This window comes from Pezoporus flaviventris, unplaced genomic scaffold (assembly GCF_033815535.1).
Source record: "Pezoporus flaviventris isolate CSIRO_AGI_PZ_B2104156 unplaced genomic scaffold, CSIRO_AGI_Pfla_v1 ptg000015l, whole genome shotgun sequence".
Lineage (NCBI taxonomy): Eukaryota > Metazoa > Chordata > Aves > Psittaciformes > Psittacidae > Pezoporus > Pezoporus flaviventris.
Window position 1 is genome coordinate 8,344,190 of NW_026892563.1, and position 27,478 is coordinate 8,371,667.

The window sequence follows — 27,478 nt, forward strand, 5'->3', positions numbered from 1 at the left end:
AGGCAGCTCATTCTAGCATATGCTTTGTCATGGTCAGTTTCTAATTACATTCATAATGATGCAATAGCTTTGATAAGCCTACCTTCCATGCCAGCTGCTTTTCTTGTCACTCCATCATGCCAATAAGTTGGCTGCCGTAACAAATCAAGATAGTGCAAAACAGCATCTTTCCCCTGCATCTGTCATCTTCCTGAAAGCATTCTATTACTGCCGACTGCTGGGAACCAGAAAGTCTATTTGAATTCCAGCAGCTCCCCTTTCGCATGATTCAAGTTAGGTTAGGTGGGCATGCCTAACATGATTCTCTCCATCATTTATTATGCAGCTGCTACACCGTCGGTGTGGTAACCACTCTGACTTTATCCGATACGTCAGTCTTGCAAACCTCTACCTCCGTGCAAACACATGAGCCACAGAAGCATCTTGCATATAATGAGCATTCTCCCTGTCTAAAAAGAGTGCATCTGCAAATCTGTTTCAAATCCTGCTGCTCGCATTGTCCTCTAAGGCTGATGCAAATGTTTGAAGAATTTTTTTATTCTCACGTTTTGTCTCTTCAGAAAGCACGCCTCTTCATGCACGCTTGAATTATTCACACTTCAGCTAAACATTTGCTGATTTGTGTCCAACCAAACAGCATCTTCCCGTTGAAACTCTGCTCGAAAGCTACTTCTGAATAACAGTGCTGTGCATTCACACTCTCAACTCTCTTTCATTTTAAACATGGCTTTTATAGCTACACCTTTAGTTGCTTTCACGCAATGAATGGCTGTCTAATGAGGGAATGGAACATTTTTAAGCAATTTATCTAGGTCTACTTGTAGGTGACTTGCTTTTTTGTGCTTTATGCATTTTAGCTGCGAGTGGATAGCAATGTTAGAGCATCTTGATATTCTTAAAGGGGCAAGAACACCACCATAAGCTGTTTTTCACCAGCTTGTGGAGGACACTCTTAAACAACAGTTTCCTTATCTGCTTCTGAGTATTGTGAATTAAAAGGATAGGATTGTTTTGTTGTCTTTCTATTTATATTTTCTGTTGGGGTGGGGGGAAAAAAACCACACTTGCGTCATTGATTTAAGAAGAATATTAATAGAAATTGACATATTCACATCAATCAACCTCCAAGTTAAATTAGCTGCATCTCCTCCCACCACTTCTGCCTGTAGTTCAGAGTCAAGGCATTTCATCTTTAATGCATCTGCGTGCTCATAAGCTGAATAAACATCCCCAACCCCACATAGGAAAGTTCGAATACTTGAGAGAGAAAAAAGAAAGAACTTAATATATGCAGCTGCCTGGCTAAAACCTGTTAAGTGAAGTCGTGATGGAGAGCACAATGATGATCACTCCTTCCTCAGCATTTGCACAGTGGCAAAGGAGGAGGAAGGAAGGGGAAAGGGCACAGTGCCTTGCAGTGCAGCCAGCTCAGCATAACTCTCCAGTTTTCATATTCCTGGCTCAAGAGGCTCACAAAGTTTTACTTAAGCCTCACTTTTTCACTAAGGTAAGACGTGTTGGACTTCTCTGTGGTTTGCACACACAACCCCACCCCAGAAGTCCCTTCCTCCCCCACAATTTCCTATCCTCACAGTTAAGCTCCTGAGCCTCCTAGCTATGAAAAAGAAGCTTGAAAACATGAACTTAGGGGAGCTCTAACTCACAGAAAATGAAGGGGAGGGGGAAAAAAAATTAAAAAAAAAGGAAAAAAGGTAACAGAATCTGAGAATCTCCTACTTAAAAAAAAAAAAAAAGAAAAAATATAAAAATAAATGGGGAAAAAATGGAAATTAAAAAAAAAAACAAACAAAACCCAAACAAACAAACAAACAAAAAAAACACCAACCAAAAACCAGGACATCTGATAGCTTCCTCTAGACTTCCAACAGGGGAGTTATCAGTGGGTGGGACAGCAGGGTAGACCCCTCCTCGCCCCTCCCCAGAGCCCCAGCCCAAGGGCTAGAGACAGGGTTTGGGGTGCCCAGCCCAGAGGCAGAGGGAAAGGCACGCTCCTGCAGCAAAAAAAACACGGACAGGCCACAGTGGGAGCAGGCTGGCACTAGGGTGCCAAGTGTGGGAGAGCTCCCAGCTCTGCTGGGAGGGATTCGACTGCCTGCTCTCGCCCACATCTAAATGGCACAGCTGACACCTGAATGAGCTACCATAGCATGGCGCGGGTTATATTTGATACTGTATTTATTCCTAGCATGCTGCCAGAAAATGCCTTTTTAGAGATTTCATGTAAATAAAGTAGAATTACTACATCTGTTCCTCTGTCTGTAGCAGCATGTATCAACGAGCTAATTTTGCATTCAAGGCAACAGAGACAGTCCTGTCGTATAGCTGTAAAGTGCACAACTACAAAGTGCCTATCTCAAAATACTGTCAGATCCTTTTTGCTCACAGTTCAAGTCATTTCTGAAGTGAAACAAACCAGACAATAAATGAGGACTGACTTTGAAGTCACCATAAATTCTAAGTGCATAAAAGGATATGCTTAATATTTCACACTTCTAGCTGCTTTGTGATTTTAAAACCATAGACACAGCAACAAGGCATTTACACGGTATTTCACAACAGAGGAGTTTTGAGTTCATAGCTCACATAGCTTGGAGTTGCAGGAACAACCTAAAGTACCTAAAAACCCACCAAAGGCTTGAGTTCTAGTTCAGTGAGTTTTGAGCTGTGCAAGATTATAGATAGAAATATCCAGAAAAACATTTCATATGTTAATAAGACAAATAATACTGGTAAGAGAATGGGGGCATCTAGTATGGCATAAATATACTTCAGCAGAAGCCTACCCCACACCCAGATACCTCAGAAGGAAGTACAAAAACAGGGAAACAGCCAGAAGGGAGGGGGAAAGAAAGAGTGAATTTTGGGAAATATTTCCAGAAAAGTAAGCATATCATTACAAGAAGGATCCATGGGGGTTTATCATTCAGTATTAGCGCTGGGCAGCACAGCACAGAGTGGACACAATACAGTTTAGCTGCTCAGACCCTTCCTCCTCAGACCATGTTCAGATGAGGCCTATGGGAAGTACCCATTTTTGGAAGAAGGGAACTGTAATATACCAGGTTTTGAATCTTCTGTGTACACTAGTTGCACAAAAAAATTTAGCCTAGAAAGTAATGGAGAATATGGGAGGAGAAACAAGTATCAGTTATTCTGTCCATGTACTAATAGGGCAGATTAATAGCTGGCTTTGGTCGCCAGCTCTTCTGCATTTTTCTGAGAAAACAACAGCCTTGGTTACTGCTTATTGTAACTGGATTCAGCATCTGCATAGACACAATTATAGCATCCCACCCATATGGAATGAATTGCTTTAGAGAGAAAGCTCTATGGGTAGCAATCCCAGACTCTACAATAACACAAATACATAATTTTGTGTCTTATACAGAATAGTCCCCAGTCTGGAAAGAGGAAGAATAAACAACGAATGGAAAAACACTCATCAAGTGGTATTCTGCTTTTTACAGTATTAAACTTGGTAGGCAAAGAAAATACAATGTATTTGGGTGACAACAGCTTGAGAAAGGAAGGAAGCTCATCCCTCTATTCCATCTACATCTTATGGCAAAGATATGTCTATTCATTTTAATTGCTTCACTGCTACTGGAGCAACTAATTGGCATATTCAGTGTGCTTGAGTTTGATTATGGTGGTGTGTGCACATTACAATGATAGTTAAGATACCATGAATCTCTTCCTGCTGCCATTTTCCCTTTTTTGTTGTCCTCTCTGAAAGCAACAGTGACCCCAACTACATGAGAGTATATAATAGATCACTGAAAAAAATGAAGCAAGCCTTGACCTTCAGCCCTGCACGACACTCTACATAATGCACTGTCTCTAGCATGCTAAAATGAATGCTGATTTTACCAAGCAAAAATTGTTCATTTGCTTTGCTAATATGTCTCCTAAAGAAAGTCAATTTCTCTTCCCTTTTTCTCTGCCTCCCATTATACTTAGGTACTTCAACCCTCCCCCTTTAAACAACTAACTCAGTCAATCAATCACGCAAGAAAATACCTTAATGATATACTGTGCATGTTTTGATTAATAAACATCTCCAGTGGGAGCAGTGGAAAGTTTTTTGGACAATATAGACAGGAGTTATTAAATTTTTTTTTTACTGTTAATTCTATATTAACTACTTCTCAATTAGATGACTTCTGATGTGTAATTATAAAAGTAAGCTGTCCATAAAGAATCACTTCCCATGGAGTTAGAGCCAGTAGTACTTTAATTTTAATGACAATATCTCAATATTTTAGAGAGGCTGATTTCTGACAATTATAGCACATGTAGCTTTGACTGTTCAAGATTAAAAAAAAATAATGCTACAGAAGTGTATAAAAATCTGAAAATTATAATGCATACAAAGTCATGTCTCTAGAAAGTAAATGCCCACTGCAACCATCATTTCCACACAGATTCTTACAAGCCCTGGGTCTCCAATGGAATGGCTCAAAGCCCAGTCATCCAGACAAGGCTGCTGAGTTAGCCAGAAAGAACTTTCAGATGTGGATGTCTAAAATCATCCAGCCCAACACCTGACATCAATCCCAAGAGCTGAAACTTTAAGGAGTTTGAAACATTTCGCCCATCTCCACCATGGTTTATTCAATTATTTTTGTGCAGCATTCTTTTTTTTTTTTTAATCGATTCTTAGGTGTACAAAATTCAGCTAAGTTCAACGTTTTGTCATAAACCAAAAGCTCAGAAGACTCTTATCTGAAGACAGGCCAGGAGGAGTCATCACTAACCTTTCAAAGTGAGAATGATCCCATTCATGGTAAGAAAGTTTTACCTAGTTTTATTACAGATGTACTACGACAATAATAAGCAGTGATTTCCTCAGCAACCCAAAGATTTCACATTACAAGACTTGCAAATAAAAAAATATTTACAAAAGATGTTACAGAAACTGTTATCTGAGGGCATCACTAATGGCAGAGCACAGCATGCTAAAAACTGGATGCTCTACATAATTTTTGAAAATTACTGTGTGATATGGTCATCTGAACACTGCTACAAACCTGGATCTCTCAAATGCAGCAACTGTTGAGGATTTTTAATGCCAACCTCTGCTTATGTCTACAGATAAGCCAACAGTCTACATTTTCTTCTCACATAGCATATGTATTTCAGTGACTGTGAATTTTAAATACTAGGTTCTACCAAGAAAGAAAAGAAAAAGAAAACCAACCAAGCTAACTCATTCTCCAAATATTTAACACACATCAGAAAGCAGAAACACAGAGTTTCACTATGAAATACTCAGAGAATTGGTGGCCTTGAAGCCTTCAGGAAACGCTGTTAATCTTTCTCCTTAAGCATTTCTTGTATGTGTTGTTAGCACAGAACTTCACAATAACATGAAGTTTTAAGATGCTAATTATATATAACATGTATTTTGTTCTCTCACAATTCATTTTAAATGAGACTGACTTGAGCTACACAGCTTTAACCTTCTTCCATTTGTACCTTTACTTCTCTGGGAAAAGGTATTAGTTCAGGAATACTAGGCTTGAAATAATTACCAACATAAGTATCTTAATTTGTTCATTCTTTCTACAGCTGCAGTCCATGTATAGGATGAGGCATAAGAGATGCACCAGGGGGAACACACTAGAAACTAAAAGCCAGAAATAACAACCTAACACACATCTCAGTCTACCCTTCCCTGCAGACACTGTGTGTCAGTACTTCATTCACTGTGGTATTGAGCTCATCAGTGCTCTCACCTAGTATAGCTCGCTAGCAAAGTACTCAACATCTCTCTCCATTTTCACCAAATGCAGATGATTGTCACATAAGCTAAATGGTAGCTGGTTGAGAAATGCTTTGGAGATCACAGATCATATGCTTTCAAATGTTTTCTATTAGTCATTCCTACTGCTACTGCAGTTATGTTCTGGTTTTGCAGTATTTCCAATTCATTGCCTTGGTTCCCTGGTGGAGTGTTAACCATTTGGTAACATGCATATGAATGCAATATATTGCAAAACTAATTAAAACAAATTCTACCACATTCCAAACTCCTGCAGTATCTCAAACTTATCTTCTTATTACCAGAATAATAACATATGGAAACCATGACTTTAGAGGTGAACACCTTCTCCCCTTCCTGGCATAAATGCAGCAACATGGGTTTCAGCATATTAAAATCCCATAAAATTTTACATTTATGGTTTCTATAAGAGGAAACAAAGCTACACAGCATCACTGAAAGATGTTGCAACACATATTCTAAATTAAACCAAAATAAAGTCCATAACAGTCGATTTGCACTTCACAACAGACTTACTGTCTTAGAAAGTTAAGTTCTCCCTGCAGTGACCACAAAAGAATCTTCTACCCTTCCCTCCATCCTTTGTCAGCAGAAATAACATACTTCACATTTTGTATCCCTACCCTTGAATAATCTGCTTTAACACTGAAGATTTAAGAGAGGATGTTTACAGTTTTACTGTAATATATGTACTAAGTAGGAAGAAAAAAACCTCTGACAAAGTCAACTTGGTTTGTCTGGAAATTAATACATGTACAAAAAAAAAAAAACCCACACCCCAGATGCTATTGTTTTTAAAATATGAGATTGAAGATAAAAATCTAAATCTGAAACAAAAGTTGAGTTTATCATCCACAACTGTTAGTGCTCAATAACCTTCTCAACTTCAGCACGATCAATTTTCCATGTGAACAATCTGAAGAATACACATCTTTAAGTTATTATGCACCCATAGGGCAACCCTCTAAGCACCCATGGAGGTAAAATGGGCTTCTGCCAAAGAGCTGGGTTTCTAAATTTTGTTTGCATTAAGGTTATAAAATCTTTTCTAAATCTCTCCCGAATCAATGAGGTGGATAAGAACAATCTTCTGACAGCAGTAGAAGACTTTGTTAGCCCAAAGTCCTTCCACTGCCGGAAGTCCTGATGAGAAACAAGTTAGATGGGCTCATTTTCTATCTTAAAGAGAACGATGATCCCCTCAGTTAACAGTCTGAACTGAATTAAAAAAATATCTTTGATTCAGTTCTGTGACACAGGTCCTGCAGAACAGCTCTCCCATGTGCTGTGGACCAGGACAACACATTTCAACTGTTTCAAAGGCAGGCCACAGTAAGGGACTACTTTGCCTTGCAGCATAGGAAAAACAAAGTCAGAGCTCCCTGTAAATCCAGGAGCCAGGCAGGTGAGTGGGGACTATGGTCTGAGCTATGGGGCACCTCAGTTTCAGTTTCACATGCCTTCCCTCTACAAAGTTCTGCCAGTTTTCCTTCAGTTGCAGAGCAGCTACTCCTACTTTCCTATCCACAGGACACACGTACTTTTCAACACTGTGAATATTTCATTATTTATTTTGATCCACAGACTGGCCAGGGCACAGTGAGTTATTTGGGCTGCCCTAGTTAGAAGGGCATATAATTGTAATTTAGAAGGCACTTCAGCAAGGTCCTTTTGTCACTCAGCCAGAGCTGAAAGCAAATTTAGGGGAAGGCATAACCCTTCAATAGTCAGTTCCCAGCCAAAGGCAGCAACCCGAGGACCCTGAGGCATCAGCCTTTCAGACCTCACACCTGTGGTGGCCATGGAGCCACACATGAGACTGGGAGCACTTCCTAGAGATGTGAGAACCAGGCAGGAAGAAGTAACACTGGATTTTGTGGTGCTTGATGCACTGCTCTCATATTAGTTGAATTAGTAAACCTGTGGCCCAATTAAACCCTCTCTCTTGCATCCTGTCAAACTTCCAGCATATCTGGGGCACTGAATGGCACCAGTGAGCAGAGTGGCAGCTGCCAAGGATCTCTTTGCTTGCCAAGCTTCATTTTTAACATTATTTTGCATAATATCAATGTGCAATCATTTTTGTATTGTATCAGCACAATAGCTGAGATTTTGATGATATCAACAGAGTACATAACATAGCTCAAAGGGTTGTGTTTTGTTGGGTTTTTTTTAAATATAAAAGGTGAATTCAGGTATTGCATATGGAAACAAAGTGTGGGAATACATGTTCCCTAAGCAGTTATTACTTCTTTTTTCCACTATTCAAGATTCAGGGCACATTCTGCTACACTTGTAACATGGTATTACATTACTTGATTCACACTGATTCACATTACCAACACTTTTTATGCAAAAAATGCAGAACTTAATGACCTCATTATCGCCAAAAAATAATTATCTTGCAAATTTCCCAGGAAACCGTGACTTCAGTCAGTACAAACAGAAAGCCAGTTCTGGTAAAAGTGACAGACACCTGCATCAGCTCCCAGTTCAACATCATCAGTGTGCAACACGTGGCTGCTGCTGCATGCAGCATCCTTCTAGGCCATTTTGGAGCTAGTAGATGTGGTCCAAAGCACAGAGTTGAAGAAGACAAGTAAAAAGGAATCGCAGAAAAAGAATTACTTTATGCAGTTTCTATGTGCAAACACAGAAATTGCATAAAGAAAGGTTCATAATCCATGTGGTACCTGAGCTCCTGTATGCAGGTCAAAAAAATCAGCAACAGAAGTGGAACCTGGAAAGTTTTTAGTGCTCTCCTCTCATATCCAGCAATTCCACCATTTCCCAAGCCCTCTCCTTTAGAAAATAGTAAGCACTCAAATTTGGTCCATAATCAAGTCAAATCTGTTCAGGATGCCAAGGCTATCACTGCAATTGTTCTTGTATGTTTGGGGTGGACATGACAGAGGACTCACTATTAATTTGTCATTTTATTCTAATGCCTGACTTTTTCATGGCTTTATATTTTTAGTTTTAAACACTATGCAGAACTTTCATTTCTCTGAGTAATTACTGGAACACAATTTAGGTTAATTAGGAAAAGCTGTTGAAGAGAAAGATAATGTTTCAACACTGCAGTGCATACTGTTTTCCCGTCAATGAGTATTAACTGTCCTCTCCCAGAACAGCCCGCTCATGCCTTCCCTCACCAGAAACAACAAAGCCCAGCAAAGATGCTGTCTTGGTGCAGGCACAAAATTTCTTCATAACAATTTCAGGCTTATCCTAGTCTGACATTAATGTATGCACAGTTGGAGTAACTACACTTGCTGCCATCAATATATTCCTGAACCAGTCTCTCTGTCTGTCAATACTTTCCAATTCAACAGACTTGAGGAAGAGCATCATTCTGCTTCTTCTCTGGCTGGTAAAATAGGCCATGTTGTCGGTCAGAAAATATCTTTTGAAAACACCAAGAAACGGTCACATCAGCACTTCTGTTATAAACAGAAGTCAGCTCTCAACTTCCAAGAACAGCTTTTGCCACAAGCCTAAATCAGCATTCACTCTAGACAGAAAGGGGAGTGGGGGAAGGAGGAAAGCATTCCACAGGGGAAAAACAGAAAAAAAAAAAAAAAAGAGGAATGCCACAAAACAAGTCTTTTCCCCATCTCAAATAGAAAAGGGAACTACAAAATGCTAGGTTTATAGATCAACCCTGGAGCCATATATGAATAATACCAAAGCCACAGGTCCCCGTTATATCTGCCCAGATGTGTTTCAGAATCTTTTCCAAAGATGGGTGTTCAAACTGAGATCTACATATTCTTACTATACCAGAATGAGGTAATCACTTCATTAGACCAGTATGGCTAAAACACAAACAGAATTAAACCAAATGTAGAAAATCATGTCTGGGGAAAAAAAAAAAAAAAAAAGACCCCCCCCCCCCAAAAAAAAAAAAACAACACCCACAAAAACACAAAAAGAAAGCCAGTTTTAATGAACTGGTTTCATGTTCATGGTTCATCATTTCATGGAAAATACCATTCAACTGAATGCATTATGTGAATACATCAAAAGTTCTCTTAATTTTTAAGCACATTGTGGACTGACAGTGAGTCATTTGCTTTGAGTGTTGCAATACTTGATTTTAAGAAGTCTGCCATGTGAAGGGTGAGATATGACAAGATACAGCTTCTTTTGCCCTACAGGATACATGTAACACAGTCACTAGGAGTCACAAAAAGCCCTAAGGCTCTGAATCTCTCTGAAAGGAGAAAAGACTCGCAATTTCTGATGAAGCAACGGATAAAGAGAATCATGAAAATATTCAAAGATTTTTTTCTTCCCCCTCCTCCTCCTCCACCTTTTCTGGACCACTTGTGCTTTGCCTAAGGCATCATTCCAAGAAAAGTTAGGCTGCTGTAAGATTTATTGGCTGGGACCAGAGTTTGAAGGCAATTTTCTCTCATCACATTCACACAGATACAGCATCTTCCTGTACTATCCTAGCTAAGAAGGGCATATTTAATTGGATCTGTGCCAGGTTCTGGTTGAGGGTTTTGGGAACTTGCTTCTAGTACTGTGCCAAATAATACCATGGCAGTGTGTACAGTTCTACTCCCAGTGTGCATATTGAAGTGTGGAAACAAAATATGTTTACTAGGAGCACTGACGTGCACAAAATTTGATTGCTCAAATGTTCTCAAAAAGCAAAACACAGAAGTTGGACGGTAACTTTGGTTTTAAAATCAAGACAACAAACCTAAGAACTATGAAAATTTCTAACCCAGATAAAAAGAAAAATAGTTTAGAACTGGATTTTTAACTAAGTTCAGTAAATAACAGCACTGATTGATGATGGTTTATTAAATTGTAGCTGGATAGGGTGCATAGCAATATGACAAGGCGTAACGGGTTCTAAACTAAAAGAGGGTAGATTCAGAATAGATATAAGGAAGATTTTTTTTTTTTTTTTTTTACAGTGAGGGTGGTAAAAAACTGGCACAGGGCGCCCAGAGAGGTGGGAGATCACCCATCCCTGGAAACATTCAAGGTCACGTTGGAAAGGGTTCTGAGCAATCTGATCTAGTTGAAGATGTCCCTGCTTACTGCAGAGGGGTTGAAGTAGATGGCCTTTAATGGTCCCTTGCAACCCAAACTATTCTGTCATGCTATGATGATACCAACTTAAAATAATTATATATGCATGTATCTATATACGTACATACAAATATAAAAAGTCAACAGGTTTAAGATAGATGTATTTCTTCCTTACCCTTTGGAGCCTTCAGCTTCAGTACTGACTAGAACCAGGTTTCTAAGAAGTGCAGGACAGGCAGACTACGATCCTAACCGATTGCAGTCAATGGCAGGCCAGAACACAGAGTCCCATATTTCCATGTGAGGGGCTCTTAGCTGACAGTCTTCAGGAAAAAGGCGCAAACTCTGATGGGTAAACCAAAAGCACTAGCAGCACCCTACTGCTACCTTGACTATCAAAATACAATTATTACAGTGAACAGTTAAGAACTATTTTCAGGTGCCAGGCTATTGGGTGTGTGCATCACCTGAAAGGGCTAGAGACTTTCTTGAGTACAGAAGAGGGAGGGGAATAAAAATCAATTTCAAGCCAAAGAAGCTTTACCTAATAGGATTATTAAAATGTTTCTTCTCTCAAACACTTGCCCAAGTTTCCCCACAAGTTATAGAAACTAGATAGCATCGATAAATTAAAATTCTGCCTACTAACCAAATCAATCAATATTTACAATACTTGCTGTTGTTCAATATGAGGCATCTTACCCTCTCCCTATGCTTAGGGCCATCCACCTGGAAAGAATGACTGCACAGGCAGAACCAATGACATTCATAGGTTTCTTCCTCTATTTATCACATCTGACTGGCAGGAACTTAAGTATTTTTTTTTAAAAATCACCACTATATCTAAATTAAAGCTGACTACATAAGACATAAAATACATAATAGGAGGAAATGATTTACAAATATTGAGCCTAATCCTCATTCTTCCTAATACCTTGCAGTTATCCTTGACAAACTAAATCAAAGCAACATCTACAAATTCCGACACAACATCCCAGCAAGATGTTATTAAAATGTATTTTTTTCATATGAAGTGCTATGATACCAATAACTGTCCCCTGAAATGGGTGTTTAGGAGATTATTTCCTTGACTGCTAATGAGAGGACTATCTCCTATATTCTGACCTGAAAATGCTGGTGAGTTACTATTAGTGCTTCTGTTGTTCATATCTTCAAAACAGATGGCCGGGGGCTGTTGTGCTGCACATGGGGAGAAAAGGAGTCCTTTACCTAGGACATCTTTGAATGCATTTCTTGAGAAAACACAACTGAACATTTTGTCAGTTTTAGCTTTAAACTGCTTCTTTTCTCCTCTCTCACCAGAAGAGCACATTTTCATAGTAAGAACACGAGACTGTACACAAAGCTATCTCCTTAGCAATGCTAAGGCATCACTTGCCACCCAGCTCAAGGCTACATTTCTTTTTCCCAGTGACACCTTCATGCTCTCAGTGCTCTGAGTAGCCTCTACAAAAGGGAGGCTTAAATGAAGTATGGATTTTCCTTCAGAGGTTTTCTGAACAATAACTTCACATATTAGCAAGAGTTTGGGTTTAAAACTGAAATCAGGAAAAGGAAAATGCTGTAGAGAGCTATACAACTTGCAGTCCTGTTCTAAGGACAGGAATGCAATATGGTTCTGTGCAACTTCACAGGAGAAAAACATGAAATAATAACAATTTTATTATATTTTAATATTCATAACACAATGAGAGAATGAGCAATACACTTTCATTTCCACAACCCTGAGAGGCCAACATATGAAATGTACCTTCACATCTCCTAGTTCTTGGTCATGTTAGAGAGCAGAAGGAGAAAAAGCCTTGGAAGAGGATGATGCCACATTGTGCTATTTTTGATATGGCTATCTGAAAAGCAATAATGTTTCTCATCACAGTCACAGCAGTGGAAGCAGGAAGAAAAAAAATAGTAGGAGAGGGAAATGGGCCTGGGCTATTCTCTTTTTGTAGCTTCTCCTGGTTGCCACAACCACAAGCCAAATCTTATGGCCCTGACATATGAAAACACATCACAGAATCTCGTTCAGCAATTGTAGAGCACTGTATAAATGCACACAATCACCTTCAAATCCACTCCCAGTGAAGAACCAGAGGCAAGGAACATCGATGAAATCATGCCCAAAACACTGCTACAGGAAAAGCTCAGGAATTAAGCACTGAAGATCTAATTAAAAAGACCAAACACATAAAAGGTCATGGCCAAGAAGAAAATCAGGTATTTTGTTGTTAGCAGATTACTCAGTAGAAGAAACCAGAGCCAGTTTTCTGAAATGAACCAGACGGTAACTTCTTTAGAGAATATCCTGAAAGAATGAGAATTCACTTGTTTCAATAAAGAAATTATTCCCAGAAAATGCCACAAGATCATTTTCTATTTCATAATTGTGGCACTGGGAGAACAAAAAAGCAATGACCAAGTACTTTTAACAGAAAAAATGAAAGACGTCTTCATTTTAAATGAACCACGGACTACATAAAAATGAATGTTTATTAGCAGGTCTAAACAGACCTGTTAGACTAAAGTTTATTCCCACGTAAAATAAAACACCTCTCCCAAAAACTGCATCATGATTGCACCAAAAGCTGATGGGCTCCAAAAATAGAGTGCAGATTTACTGAAACATGAAATACATATTTGCCATGGGGAAAATATAATTGAGATTGGGAAAAAAAGACTTACTTAGCAACAACTACCGCATTCAGAAAAAATAAAAACAAGAACAAGGAGACAAATCAACATTGATTAAGGGAAATCCTAAGATTAATCCAGTCTCTATTTTGATATCTCTAGGTGCTCTGGTCATCATAGGTGGTCACAACTTAGTAAGAAAGAATTGTATTTTACCAGAACAAGAATACTTCTCTTTTTTTAATACGTATTTCCTGCCAAAAGTAATATGCTTAAAAGCAATAGCATGCATAAAAAAAAAAAAAAGCAAACAAATTGAAAACCCACAAAAAACACCCCGACCACACACTGAAGCAGAAAGCAGATGACATATAGAAGCATTAGTCCACTCCATCAACTTATCTTGATAGCTAAAACCATGTCTGGAACTCTTCCTTACACTTTAGCCTGGCAATTTTTCATGTTCCAGTGGGAATTTGTTAATGTACAAAATGAGAGAAGGGCGCTGTGTAGTTTAGAAACTCAGGTTTTAATAATAAAGCACAAGCAGTAACTTTTAAACTACCAGTCTGTTACTTTTTTTCTGGTTTTGCATATACAGAAAGAAAAAAAAAAAGCACAAACAACCAAACAAAAAACTTAAAAATGATAGGCAAATAAAGCAAAAGAAAGGTTTGACATAATTTTGGATGCCATTTTGGTCCACTCGCTTTTATGAGCTCCTAAAGTTGTTGTCTGCGGTCAGAAAAGGGAAGACAATCCTCCTTCCCTCAAGATATTTACAGTTGAAAATGCCTGAATCTGACTCCACAAAGCCACCTCTAAATTAATGGCAGGATATAGAGTTTTAACCAGATGGCAGTTATAACAACACACTGACAACACTCATGCTTTCTATGAAACGCCAGCCTCTTTATTAATACAAGCCTAAATAATTAAAATTACAAAGCAAATAAATATATCTCCCTTTTTTACCCATCAACAAAGATAACAGGACTAGTGCAAACTAAAAAAAATAAAAAAAATTGAAAAATAAAACATTTTAAAATTGATTTTTTACATTTTGTTCTTTAATACTTGAAATATTTTTTTCGACAGCAGTAATTGGTTTTTTTTCTGGCTCTCAGATTTATGGTGGAGGTTCATATAATTCATACCTTGAGTTTTTCATTCTCCTTACTACTGAATATCCTATGATACTTGTGAAATTCAGCGATTACAGCTTACAGAAGAGAAATATTAACCTAACTATCTAGCATCTATATTAGTATGTTCTCGACTACATTACTCTTAAACTGAGCTGAAAATTATGTAGTCTCCTTTCACCCTGCTGGAGAATGCCCAAAAATTTGGGTCACTTTCAAAATTTAACAAACATAATGTAGACTAGGAAATATTTTTATTACTTTTAGAATCATATTTTAATGTTCATACCCTGGTTTGGAGGCAAGATTTATTATTTTGATTTCTCTGAAATGAGGAATAAAAATTTAAATATAAAATTTACTCAACACTACTACTAAAAATTTGACTTAGCAACCGAAAACAGATTTTACCCCAGGAGCCTTAAGTGTTTCTTCAAATTATGTTTGAATGCTTTTTATATCTGTTCCTTAACAGACACAGCAATTGCAAAGCTATAATCATGCAGCAAACACAACCATGACACCAGAAGGCAAACTGATTACATCTTATGAGATCCACACTTCCATCTAAACGTGTTTCAGCAGCAGAAGTAACTTAGGCAAGTTCTCAGCCTATTTCCCCTGTAATTTCTCAGCAGGAACTAACATAAGCAATACTCTGATGATCATATTTCTGCAGGATTACCTGCTACAGACAGTACCTTTCTTTGCCTCCAGACAAAATAAAATAAACACATTCTCAGAAAGGCAATTCCAGAGGACTAAAATATGTCCTGTGCCTTTGTGGGAATCTATGTTTTTTCATACATAGTATGTTGCTGCATTTTGAAACAAATAAAAAGGTAGAAGAGCTTCCTGGAGTTTCAGCAACAGTTTTCCCTCTGGGGCTTTTTCATGATTTTTTCTTTTACTACAATCCTTTCATGATCAATTCTGCAGTTATTTCTGTTGACAAAAATAATTTTAAGAGCTCTCCTCACCCCTGAGAAGAAATCCCATCCCATAGTAGATGGCACACCAAGCCTCCAGTGCAGGAACTGATTATGCCAAGTGCTGCTCCATCACCAAATTCCTCTAATTCTGAAAAAGTCATCCTCCCCCTCATCTCAGTCTGGCTGGCTTCTAATAGCTCCCACTGATTCACGTGGTGATGACATCTGCTCAACTCCGCCTTCAAAACAAGATTTCACTTTTTTCCTAAGGCCACCCCTGCAGTAATAGCTGAGATTGGATTAATCCTTTAAAATCAGCTGCACTGAAATGCTTATGCTCTTCTTCAAAACCAAGCAAAAGTACAGCTAATATTGCCTGTCCTTTTTTTGTCATGTTTTGTTTTGATATTTACAGTAACATTAAAATAAAGAAACCTCACAGGTCAAGGGGTATGGTAAAAGTCACAGCCACTCCACTCAACCGATTCTTTCCCACTTTCTGCCTTGCTGTGCAGAAACGGAGAACCCACAAAGGGTACAGCCATCTGAACGCTATGGCTAGTGTCCAGCCAAGGAAGGGAATACCAGCACAAACTGACTGGCTCAGCGTTGCTGGGGGCCACAGGAACTGCTCTGGCTTAGAAAGGGGTCATCAGGCTGCCCAGGTCATGAAAGCCCTGCACTATGCCCACTACCCTGGCGAATCTGTTACTTACAGCCATCTCTTATCTGATCCAGCCATACAAACAGCCTCACAGAATTAAGTGACATTATTTGGTCCCCAATTTAGCACCATACTGAGAATTTGGAACTTTGCAAAAAAAAAAAAATCAGACATCTCTCAGTCTGAATTAAGTTTTCAGCATGACATTCATCTTTCTTGAATCATTTAAATCTTAGAAATGTGATATATTTTTTCCCCTTAGATGCACCCACATAAACCTAAAACAATCCTTTGATTAAATTATTAGGGAAATTTGTTCTGTCATGGCAGGAAATCTCCAACACAAAATGTGATTTTCCATCTCATCAACTGTATTTAAACAGGCATTTCATAAGTTGAGAAAATTCCCAGAGAATACAAATATCCCTTTTCTTCCTAGGTACATGAAGCTACACATGACTGCAATACGCTTTCATTTCATTGGCATTATTTTGGAGTTTGCACATTTGTAAGCAAAGATAGATTCTTGTCCACAGGGTGGCTTTGAACATCAACATGATTTGAGGGACCTTATGCAGGTCCTAATTATCCAAGTTCTACAAAGTGTCAAAATAAACATAAAGTGAACTTCAAAATAAATGCTAATTGTCAGTACTGAGAAAATCTTGCAGGCAAGATCTCATCAATGTTCAAAAAGAATCTGTCTTTTCAGCTCGCATAATTATGTACTGTATGTAATTTATCCAGAATTTTTTGAAAATTAAAAAATTAATATTATTGATTTTAAAGAAAAAGTCCTATGTAAGAACAAAATACTAATATAAATTGCATAACAATTTATGTCTGTCTTTTCCTTTGCACAATGCAAGCATTTCTGATATTTTGGGTTATAGTCAAAACGTTATTTAATATGATGTTATTCCAAAGTGTAACTGCAGAAGCTGAAAAAGTTTTTTAGAATAGTCATTGCCATTGACAGACAACTTAAAAACAATAATGTCAAAGCCTAACTTTTTCTTGAGATTAATTTAAAAAATGATGATACTCTTGAATTATATGCTACTGCATGGACTTGCTAAGAAAGATGTAACTATTACCAAGGCCACTGCTAAACACAACGAGAAATACCCACACACATGGTTTCATTCCATTAGTCAGAACATTTCTAAGTAACTCAGAAATGACACAAGGATTAGGAAGACTCCAACATATGGAAAAACAAAACAAAAGAAAACAAGCCACAGCCAACAAACAAACAAAAAAAACAAAGCAAAGCAAAACAGTCTTGACCAAAGCAAACATGAAACTTGTACTGTGTTGTCTAGGGAATAAATGATTTAATGATAAAACATAATGAGAAAATAAATTATATTATTTTCAGATGCAGCAGTTAGATATGGACAAGCAATACTGTCCAAAACTGAGGCCCGTTCCATCAATAAAATATATTCTGAAATCACAAAGATTATTTTCCCAGTAGGGTGCTGCCCTCAGTAGTGTCTACTTTGGTTGGAAGCACAATGAAATCTGAGACACAAATCATCTGTTATATTGTATTTTTCCAATGGGTAGCTCTACATGCCTCCATTTTTGATTGACCTCTGGGCACTCTCCTGGTAACAATGACTGCTAGTAATGAAGCAATTCAACAAATAGCCCTATTTCTCAATATACCATCACAAAGTGTTAGAAGTTCAGGTCTGTACCCGAGTTTTGAGGCTTCAACCTCTTCAGTAAATACAGTAAAAGAACAAATGCCTATAGCATAATTGAAACATCTAGCCAGAATTTTCTAGTTCTACTTGTAGAAACTGTGAATATATTTGCTGTATTTTTTAGAAATGTTCTTCAGGGATAGAGAAAAACAGCTTTCTCAAATTGGCTTTTGTCTTTGAAAAGCTCACAGGTTTCATCTGTCGGAGAAACAATGAACAAAGAGAATCTTACAGGCTAAGATGCAAAGGTATATTCAGAAGAATTTTCAAAATAAGCAAATTGAAAACACTTAAAACCACACTGGGTATTGTAAAGTATGTCTCAAATATCCATGTCAAACCATTTTTAATTTAAATGAGGTTTACAGAAGTTCAAATTTATTTCCTTCCTCTCACTGGGTTGATCTGAAGCAGCTTTTCTCCTGTTCCCCCCTTGGTCTGATCTGAATGTTTAATACTGTATTTTATGTCTTTTTAATCTCCCTTTCAGATAATCCCTTGGACATACATTATCTGCCTCAAAGTTTCTCCCTCCATCTGGTTATGTTTCAGCTTTTCAAAACCATACAGCATTTTGACTGAGTTTTGAATTTATAGCTATCAAAAGATAGAGCCGGATCTTCTGGTCATTTGGCTAGTTACCACAGCAGCAAAGGTGGACTAAGCCAAACTTTCCTGAAGCCAGGAAAGCATAACTCTCCAAGAATTCACATTTCTGGGGCATTAGAATAGCTAGCTTCAGGCTTCTGGAAAGGCTTTGTGTTGGGCATCCCACTAACAAGATAGTGACTCAGGCAAGTTCCCTGACTTCTGTAAGTGAACAGGGAATGAGTGCTAGAGACCAGAGATGGGTGAGAAACTCAAATTGGTTGACTATCAGGTCAGAGGTAGATTAGAGTGACACAGCTGAATACTCATTAGTTTTGTAAGGTTCACATAAGGCCAGTCATGGAAATAAGCAGCAGACAACATCCCATACTACAAGGCACCATCACTTGACAAACACCTTTTATGTATTATTTCTACCTTATTTGTTATTTTCACATAATTAGAGTCAATACTTTAGCAAGCAAGCAGCAGGGACACCTTGTCTTTAAGCAGCTACCCACACTTGCAAGGATCTTCCCTCCTTCCCATGCAGCTTCATTTTATAAAATCCTTTATTTAAGTGGAACTGTTTAATGCCTTATGGAAATCCCAACAAGCTGCATCAGAAAGATCAAATCAGGTTTGCAAGCACAAATTCCCTTTAAAAAGGCTCTTCCCTGGTATACTGTACATAGCCCTGTATTCTCCCATCCACTCTTTGCTACATTTTCTCTTCACTTGTCCCAGTCTTCAGCCTTAACCGAGCGACATGCCCAACTCTCCCCAGAGTCCTGGCATCAGCAAGAGGTACTGAAGGTACTCATCTCTGAGTTATTTAAAAACACTTCAGTGATTAGTATCTTATCTTGAGTATGTATTAACACTGACTTTGCCTATTTATCTGCAACTTCTGTCAAGTCCTTCAATCAGATCTTAACACTTTCATAGAGGTTTGTGTTAGCAACAAATATAAACAAATTCACAGCTCAATTTATTTATTAGCTTTTCCAACCCTAGTTGTCTCCATTGGCATTTCTACAAAGATTAAAACAAAGCCAGTTAAGATTTCCTACCCCTTATCTCTGAGGCCAATATTTATTTGGGCACAACCCATTTCCTATTCTAGCAAGTTTCTAGTTTTCCCTGGTAAGAACATGTTTAGACACAAATGCCAAATGTTATGGAAAACCACCACATACAAGAATAAAATACCTAAAGAAGGACTGTCCATAAACAAATTCTCTGAGAGCTGTATTGCTATCCATTGGATAGCAACAGTAAACCAGATTTTGCTACGCAGCCCATGAATAGCTTAAAGCACAGAACACCTCACATTAAAAGCAATGCGGGTATTGTGTGAACAAACTTGTCAGAAATGGCCAGAGATTTAAGACGCTCAAGTTTAGAGGCCTCAAAAAGGACTATTTTTCAAATTGCATGTGCTTAACTTCTTAAAGCCTTTTAAAGACATCTTAAACTGACTTTTCAGACACTCAAGATTTACCATTTACTTTTCAAAATGTCAGCCTTGGTACTGCAGATAGCTTAATGCCAAAAAAGAGCCTTTTTGCTTCCTAAAGCAACTCAGATTAAAGTTATGTAATATAGCAGATAACCATGAGCACTTTGGGAAGTGAAAGGCTTTGTAATGTTTCAATATATACTGGGAATCTTAGTTGCAATTGACACAACTCTGCAGTTCCTTTCACTCTCTGGTAATAACTTTTCTCCTGTTCCACAGCTGAACCAAGGGCATGACAAATTTCAAAATACATTTAAATAGCTTTCTAAAGGCTGAGGTTTTGCCAGTATTCTGCCTGATACAGTAGGAATTATCATCATCTAGATATCAATACTGTTATTTTGCATTCTTATTGATTCATTAAAAATAGAGAAATAAAGGAAATTAGATATGAATTGAGAGAATACACATTGTACATAATTGTTTCTATTGGAAACCAGGATATGAATGTTTTGGTGGATGCCAGATTGAAAATCAGTCTGAATTTCAGATATTAAACCTGAATTGAGATTCTTTTGAGCAACAGGAAGAGAAAAAAGCAAATACAAAAAATGCAAGACAATCGATCAACCGAAAATAGATTTTTTTTTTATTTTATTATTTTTAAAAGTTATGGAGAAAGTCAAGAGAAATCAAAGGAAGTCAAGCCACAAGCTGAAAAGCCAAGTGGAGGGAATAGATTTTGCTTGCAAGAACAAAACAGTGAACAGTTTGTAAGAGTTTGTTTTGCAAGACAAAGGATTTTATCATCCTTTACTCTGATCCTTGGGACAATGTGGAGTCAAAAGTTTTTGTATCATGTTATATCTGAAATACTCATGAAAACACTTGCTGTCTAGACTATATTCCACTATACATCATTCCCAAAGTTAAAGGAGTTACAGAGCTGAAGGACCTAGAGGAGATAGACATCTGACTAGCTCATGGCCCAAGCATACCCAACAGAAAGACCAAGAAGCTGGTTTTGTCTAAAGGAAAAACATGACAGAGCTCTGACTGCTGGGAAAACATCCCAAGAGCATCAGACATGAAGGTTCTTTACATCAGAGACTGGAAATCCCACCCATGCTGGGAGCTCATTTCAAGTATTGTGTGAGGAGGGAAGGGGAAAAGGATGCCAAGTTCACACCCCACCAATCTCTGCCACATCCACTAACACTTGCTTAGATTCCCCAGGGTCCACCTAGGCTTACAGCCTGACAAAACCATATTCCTGCCACGCAACTCACACCTTGAAACTGGGAAAGCAATATTCTTTTACAATCAGAAACAACACTCCTTTTAAGCCTCCAGTCTAGAAAATTCAATTACTGTGGAACACTTCAGTCTTAAGTAAGAAAAACGCATACCATCTGTTTTTATAGGAAATCATGTCACAGGATATGGTATTAATTACCTGTACTGTACCAAAATGTAATAAGAAATCTAATCAAAAGATTATACACAGATGTGAAAAAGAACCAATTACAGTAAAACCTTGATATTTTTGCTAGTAGTCTCAAGTCATGGGAAAATGGATATTCATCATGAGTATACTCCTGGCAGGTTATTCAGACAGAAGAAATATTCACAAAAGAAACTGTGAAATAATTAATACACAAAGGACCTTTCTGATGATGCATAAATACACTCTACTTCAACAAGTTGCTGCATCCAGATTTAATAGTGGGATACAAGACCACTTTAACACAATCAGCAAAATCTTAGATCAGGTATTAAAGTACTTCTGCTTTTAATGATAGCAGACAATACACATGCACATTCCTATACAGTACAGGATATAGGATGACCCAATTCTTATGTATAGCATCAGCAGTAGTTGGACTAGTTTTTTCTGTTACGGGCTTACAAACGCAAACTAAAGACAATTTTTTCTGTGCTATCAGTTATGAACAGTTTTCAGAGATTGGTATGTTGGGCTATATACCTTTAACTGGTGTGGCTCCAAACCACTGCCAAGCAATTTAATGGAAGGGTTCAGTTTCTCTTTACTGTCAATTAAGATATACAATTTCCCCCAATAAAAGGGATTTGAGTACGGTTATTCTCATCACTTTTCAAGATATACAACTTCAAGGCAGCATGGTTTCTTCAGTGCAATTAAACCTGGTCTATTGGTTTTACAATTATCACAGAATCACAGGATATTTGGGGTTGGAAGGGACCTTAAAGATTATCTAGTTCCAAAACCCTGCCGGTACGGTTTCACAACAGCAGAGAGGGAAAATTCCCTCCTTCAACCTGCTGGTCACACCTCCAACACCAGTTCCTTTCTAGGGTGCATTCATACTGATCAACACATGGTCCTTTGGTGTGAGATCTCTGATTTCTTCTTGTGTCTATGCTTTCAAGGTCTCTGCTACAACTCTGAAGGCTGCACTAGAACAGTTCAGGCTACAGTACACTCTTAGCCTACAGACTGCTCTGTGCAGCGGTGATTTCCTGCAACCATATGCACAGATAGCATACAATACTTTCTCAGCTATTGTTATCAGTATCTAATTACAGCAAAGCTATTAAAAGCAGTTTGAATTTTTCTTTTTCTAGCTCATGGCAGAGATGTACATACCAAGCAAGCCTGAGCCACCCTTCCCTTCTGCCTGCTCTTTGGCAGTACACATTAGACAAACCTAACTAAATAAGGCACATGATTGCCTAGATCCATGAGGAGGACAGAAAAGTGTATTTCTATCCCTAAATTCCTGTGCAATAAAAAAATAACTTTCAAAATCGAGGTTTCTCTCCTCATTGAGCTGTTGTAAGACAGGAAAAAATGAAAGATGAGGCAGAAGCAGCTACTCAAAATGCTGGCTGCAAAAACCTGTTCATGTCATTTTTTACTTGTGCCAACTGCATACTCCAACTTTAGCTCCTCTCCAAAACAGGGGTGTCCCTGGAGCACTACCAAGGGGAGCCCTTCTCAGGCTCTGAGGGCTGGAAGCAAATGCTTGTTCAGCAGGCAGAAGTGGGTTTGGTGCTCTTAAATTTGCTTACTATTCTAAATAATACACATCTTCACCATAAAGATTTACATCCTTCCTTTTGCATGGTACTACTTTCTGATCACTGACGACACTTGCCAGTACTTCAAGACCAAAAGGAGCCTTGGGTGTACTGGAAAACCAAAAGGAACCATGGGTTGTTCCACTAATAATCAGCATTGTATTTATCTGATGAGCACTGGATTTGAGCATAGAATGCCATCATGGCAAAAAGTTCAGTACTTACACATGTGGCAAGCAATTTCCTGCATAACTCTTCAACCAGTCATAACAATACTGCTATGCAGATCATGTCCTCCCTGAGAAAAAAAACATCAAAACAAACAAACAAAAACCCTAATCAACGTAGATGTCAGCCTCTGAGTAAAATTTCACAAAAGTCTCATTGGAGATGACTTTTAGTAGCATGCACACAGGTGCAGCATATTGGATAGGTTCTTCAGGTTTTTTTGTTCTCATTCCTCATCTGAGAGCCTAGCAAAAACACTACTGATGGTCAAATGAGAAATCCTTTAAGTGGAGGTAACACCTCCAGCAAAGCACCTCAGAGAGCTGTTTCATGCATGACTTAAAGCCAGCTAAGCACTTATAGCACTGTATCACAAGTATCTGCTGCCTACTATTTCTTCTCTTTTCTAGATTATTTTCTGCAGCAAAGCCACTCATTTGTATCTTTTTAAATTCTAAGGAAAATATATTAAATGAAGGTATATTGTATGGAAAAAAGCATTAAAGTGATCTTACCACTTTCCCTGTTACCTCACAGACAGAAGATTACAACTGGTTTGGGACTACGATTTCATCAGTTTGTAGAAAATAAAGAACAGGTTTATTGAAACATTTAGAACTCTCTTTTCACTGAGCCAAGTGCATCATAAGAAGAAAAATCTAGTATCTCGAGCAAAATAATACAAAAAAAAAGCTGTATGTAAGCTTTGTATATCCACCTCTTAAAAATCAAAATAGTCTCATGCCAGGTTCTATCAATTCCTTCTGATCCGCAACAGATCCTCATATTTTCTCTGTTAAATGGAAACAGATTAAATCAAGTGATTACATATAACAAAGCAGTTATAAGTCATTTTACAGCATAGATGTTTTCCATAAGTTTGATTTCAGTTTTGAAAACAGGAGTACAAAAAGAAAAGAGGACACTTCAAATTTTATTGATTATTCCTTTTCTTTATACTTGTTCTAAATTAGGCAGCTGTTCATGACTCTAATCATAACAATAAATGTAATCTCCAAACACAAACCATTCAAGAAGTTTTGCAAGATGCTCAAAAAAAAAAAAAACACAACAAAAAACAAACAAGTTTTCTTGGGCATTTTGTATTTTTTAAGCCATGAATTATATATCAAAGTAAAAGAAGAAGAGTTAACAAAATCAATTTATGCAGTCCTCATCAATTATTAATGTGAAGTAAAGCACATCAAAGATTATTTTTTTCCTCCTCACCAAATACTGATTCCACTTGCTACTCATGGCACAACTCAAAATACAACTGTATTTTGCTTTTCTGCACCTTTTTTTTTTTTTGTACACACTACATAAGGACTTCCTGAAATGACATCTAAGATAAAAGCCTAGGAAATTGCTATATTTTTCATCTTTCTTTTCCTTTATTATTCTGAGAAGAAACAAACTATACTGGCCTTGTAATCAAGATATCAAAAACAATTGGCCTCCATATTTCTTTTAAGTGCATATACACGTGTACACAAATTTTAAACACATATGTAGTGTCACCTAAATTGCAAGCTCTCTATACTGTACCCACAGAAGAGATGCTTCAGCAGGTAATGTTTGCTCATAGCAAATTCTTGCTACACAGTCAAGCACTCCGTTGCAATCAAAAAAAACAACAATAATTCCTAAAAAAAAATGAGACAGAAAAACATCAAAATTTCATGCTCTGGTGGTGCTCTACTGTTGTTTTTGTTAATTAGTCTTCTTTAATATGCATCTATAGGAAAAGAGATGCAATCAAAATAACAATTTGATCTGTACCTAAGCCACTCAGAATCAAAAACAACAGACATCGAAAGACCTAATGAGATGTTACATTTTGTTTGCAGAATTAGCATGAAATAATTCCCTGTGATCTCTTGGATTAAGACAAATACCACCATTCTTCAGTACAATAAAACTTTGAGTGAATCCTGAAAACTAGGTTTAGACATTTGCTATCATAAACTTCCTTAAGAGTTCTTTACCAATTTTGTGTTATTGTCTAGCTGCCCTTTTTCATTTTTTTTTTTCTTTTCTTTACTTAATTCACTGGAGAAGGCATTGCACAGGAAGCCCTAGCTAACCATTAGGCTTAATACCATTTGCTCAAATCTTTGATGTCAACTCCAACAGAGTCAAGGTACCACTCTAATTCTTTTGATGTCGCTTCCTAATTGCCGTAACATCCCTAAGCAAATTCAGGCAACTATATGACCCTTCACTTTGTTTCTCAGGGAGGTGGATCTGGACCAGGCAGCTGTATTTGGTTCTATAGCTGTATACAAACGTAGGGTTTTCCTATTCTCTTAGGAAAATAGTCAATTTAGGATAGTTGAGCTCAAGAGCTTTTTATCAATGGTTTTATTTTTTGCTCAAGTTCTAAGAGCTGAAAGCTATCCCTATTTTTGGTGAATTATGATACTGCTGAAACATGTAAGCGTGCATTTGTAGATCCATTTATGTTATTTTGCTACTTTAAAATAGTCTTCTTTTCTTTTTTAAGATCCATCAATATCCCATTTCAGTGGGAGTTTCAGTCTCACTGTTACTTACAACAAGAATACAGCATTTTCATCTCTTCTCACCCCCAAAAAAACCCCTTGCCCTCTGAAGCAAAGCTTCAAGAATTTATTCTCCAAGTACTGAATAAAGTGCACCCCACCTTTGTTCAAAGGCAAAGGAACAACCTCACCCCAGACACTGGAGCAAAGGTGCTGCTGCCCCTGTCTTCAGGCGCATGGTGAGTATCAGGGAGCACCTCAGGGTTCACAAACCTTATGCCACCTGCAAGCATGAGTAAGAAAAATATGTGGCAAAGTAAGGAAGTTTCAGAATATCCTGGCCAGTCATATTTTCCAGGAGAAGGAATCCCCGATTTTATGCACCAAAATTTTAATCAATGCAGTGAAGGAAGATTTTTATCCTTGTTTTTGCCAAAAATGAATAGCTGTTAACTGTGATTGTAGCCTGCACATCGTCTCGAGTTATTTTTCTAGCCTAGCCAATCTCAACCTACCAATACCATTGTACCTTTTTAGTAAACATTAGCTAACCAACAACTTTCTCCAGTTATCACAACACATTTGTCATTCAGTAAAAAAATGGGACATTATTAGACAATGAGATCCATGGTTTAACTTCCTAGTGTTTGTGAAACAGTAGCTTATGAGTATTTAACCTTCTTTTCATTTTTATTTTTTTTTTAATTAGGACATCTACCTACGTTCATGTTTCAGACTTTAATATTGCCACTTCGAATATTTTGCATCTTGGCTTGTCCCATACCAACGTCAAATGTCTCTTTGATGGTTGCCCAAAGGCTTTGTGTGTATCTGATAGCAACACATGTGACCTATATAGAAAATATCAGTATATTTGTCTGCAACACACTTTTTGAAGCAAGGTATTCTTTCAGCGCTATCCATCACCATATGATACATCCTAGCTCTTTTTTATTCCATCCAAATTAACGTTTTACAAACAAGTTTAATAACCCATTCCTGTGCAGTTAATTTTAGATTAGGCATTTGTTTGTACCTCAGACCTGGTTCCTCTACTCTTACATAATGTAGCATTTTCTTGGGCACACTAACTTTTTTGGCTTTCCTTAGATATGGTTTAGGGATGGAACTCAAATTCATTCTAGCTTGATTCAGCAGCAACACCTCTGCAAACACCAACTCTGTTCCTTGCTCAAAGATATTCCCAAACATTGGAAAGTGACACCTCAAATATATAAATAAATGCCATTTCAATAGGATAAAGAAGCATTTGAAAAGCCTCATTAGCAGGCAAAATAGAATATTAAAAAAATCACTAACAGTATATTAGAATATTAGGGTATTTATTAATATAATTTCTTTGCTAATATAGAAGAATACTCAAAGCAACATACAATGATGTATGTAAATAATGTTCAGTTTGATTTTCCAGGACCTCAGATTTCAGCATTCGTATTGTTCGCCCAATTCATCACAGCTGAAAAGACCATCCTTTCCTGCAACCACTCTTAAGAACAGGGGCTCCTTTTCCTGGCAGTCTAGGTGAACAATTCTAGCAAGGACCACATGTGGCTTCTCTGTTAGATATGGGGGTATGGTTCATTTGTTTGTTTTTTTTTTTCCTTCAAAGCAGCCCTGAAAACACTGTCTGTTCTCCCTCATTTATTCAC

At 37.7% G+C, this 27,478-nt stretch overlaps 1 protein-coding gene across 13 annotated transcripts in view; it reads right to left on the reverse strand.

Annotated features, from left to right (window-relative positions):
- The window catches only part of DMD (dystrophin), a 1,205,254-nt gene that overhangs the window by 1,094,966 nt on the left and 82,810 nt on the right, over positions 1-27,478 (reverse strand). For 2 of the 13 annotated variants that reach the window (XM_061453348.1, XM_061453338.1), the window contains exon 1: positions 83-644. The exons of 10 other annotated variants lie outside the window; for them this stretch is intronic. In XM_061453348.1, the coding sequence (XP_061309332.1) occupies positions 83-179 (97 nt within the window). In that variant the 5' untranslated portion in view covers positions 180-644. Of the gene's footprint in view, positions 1-82; positions 646-27,478 lie in introns of those variants that run through there. One more of the 13 variants, XM_061453362.1, reaches the window with a different exon arrangement.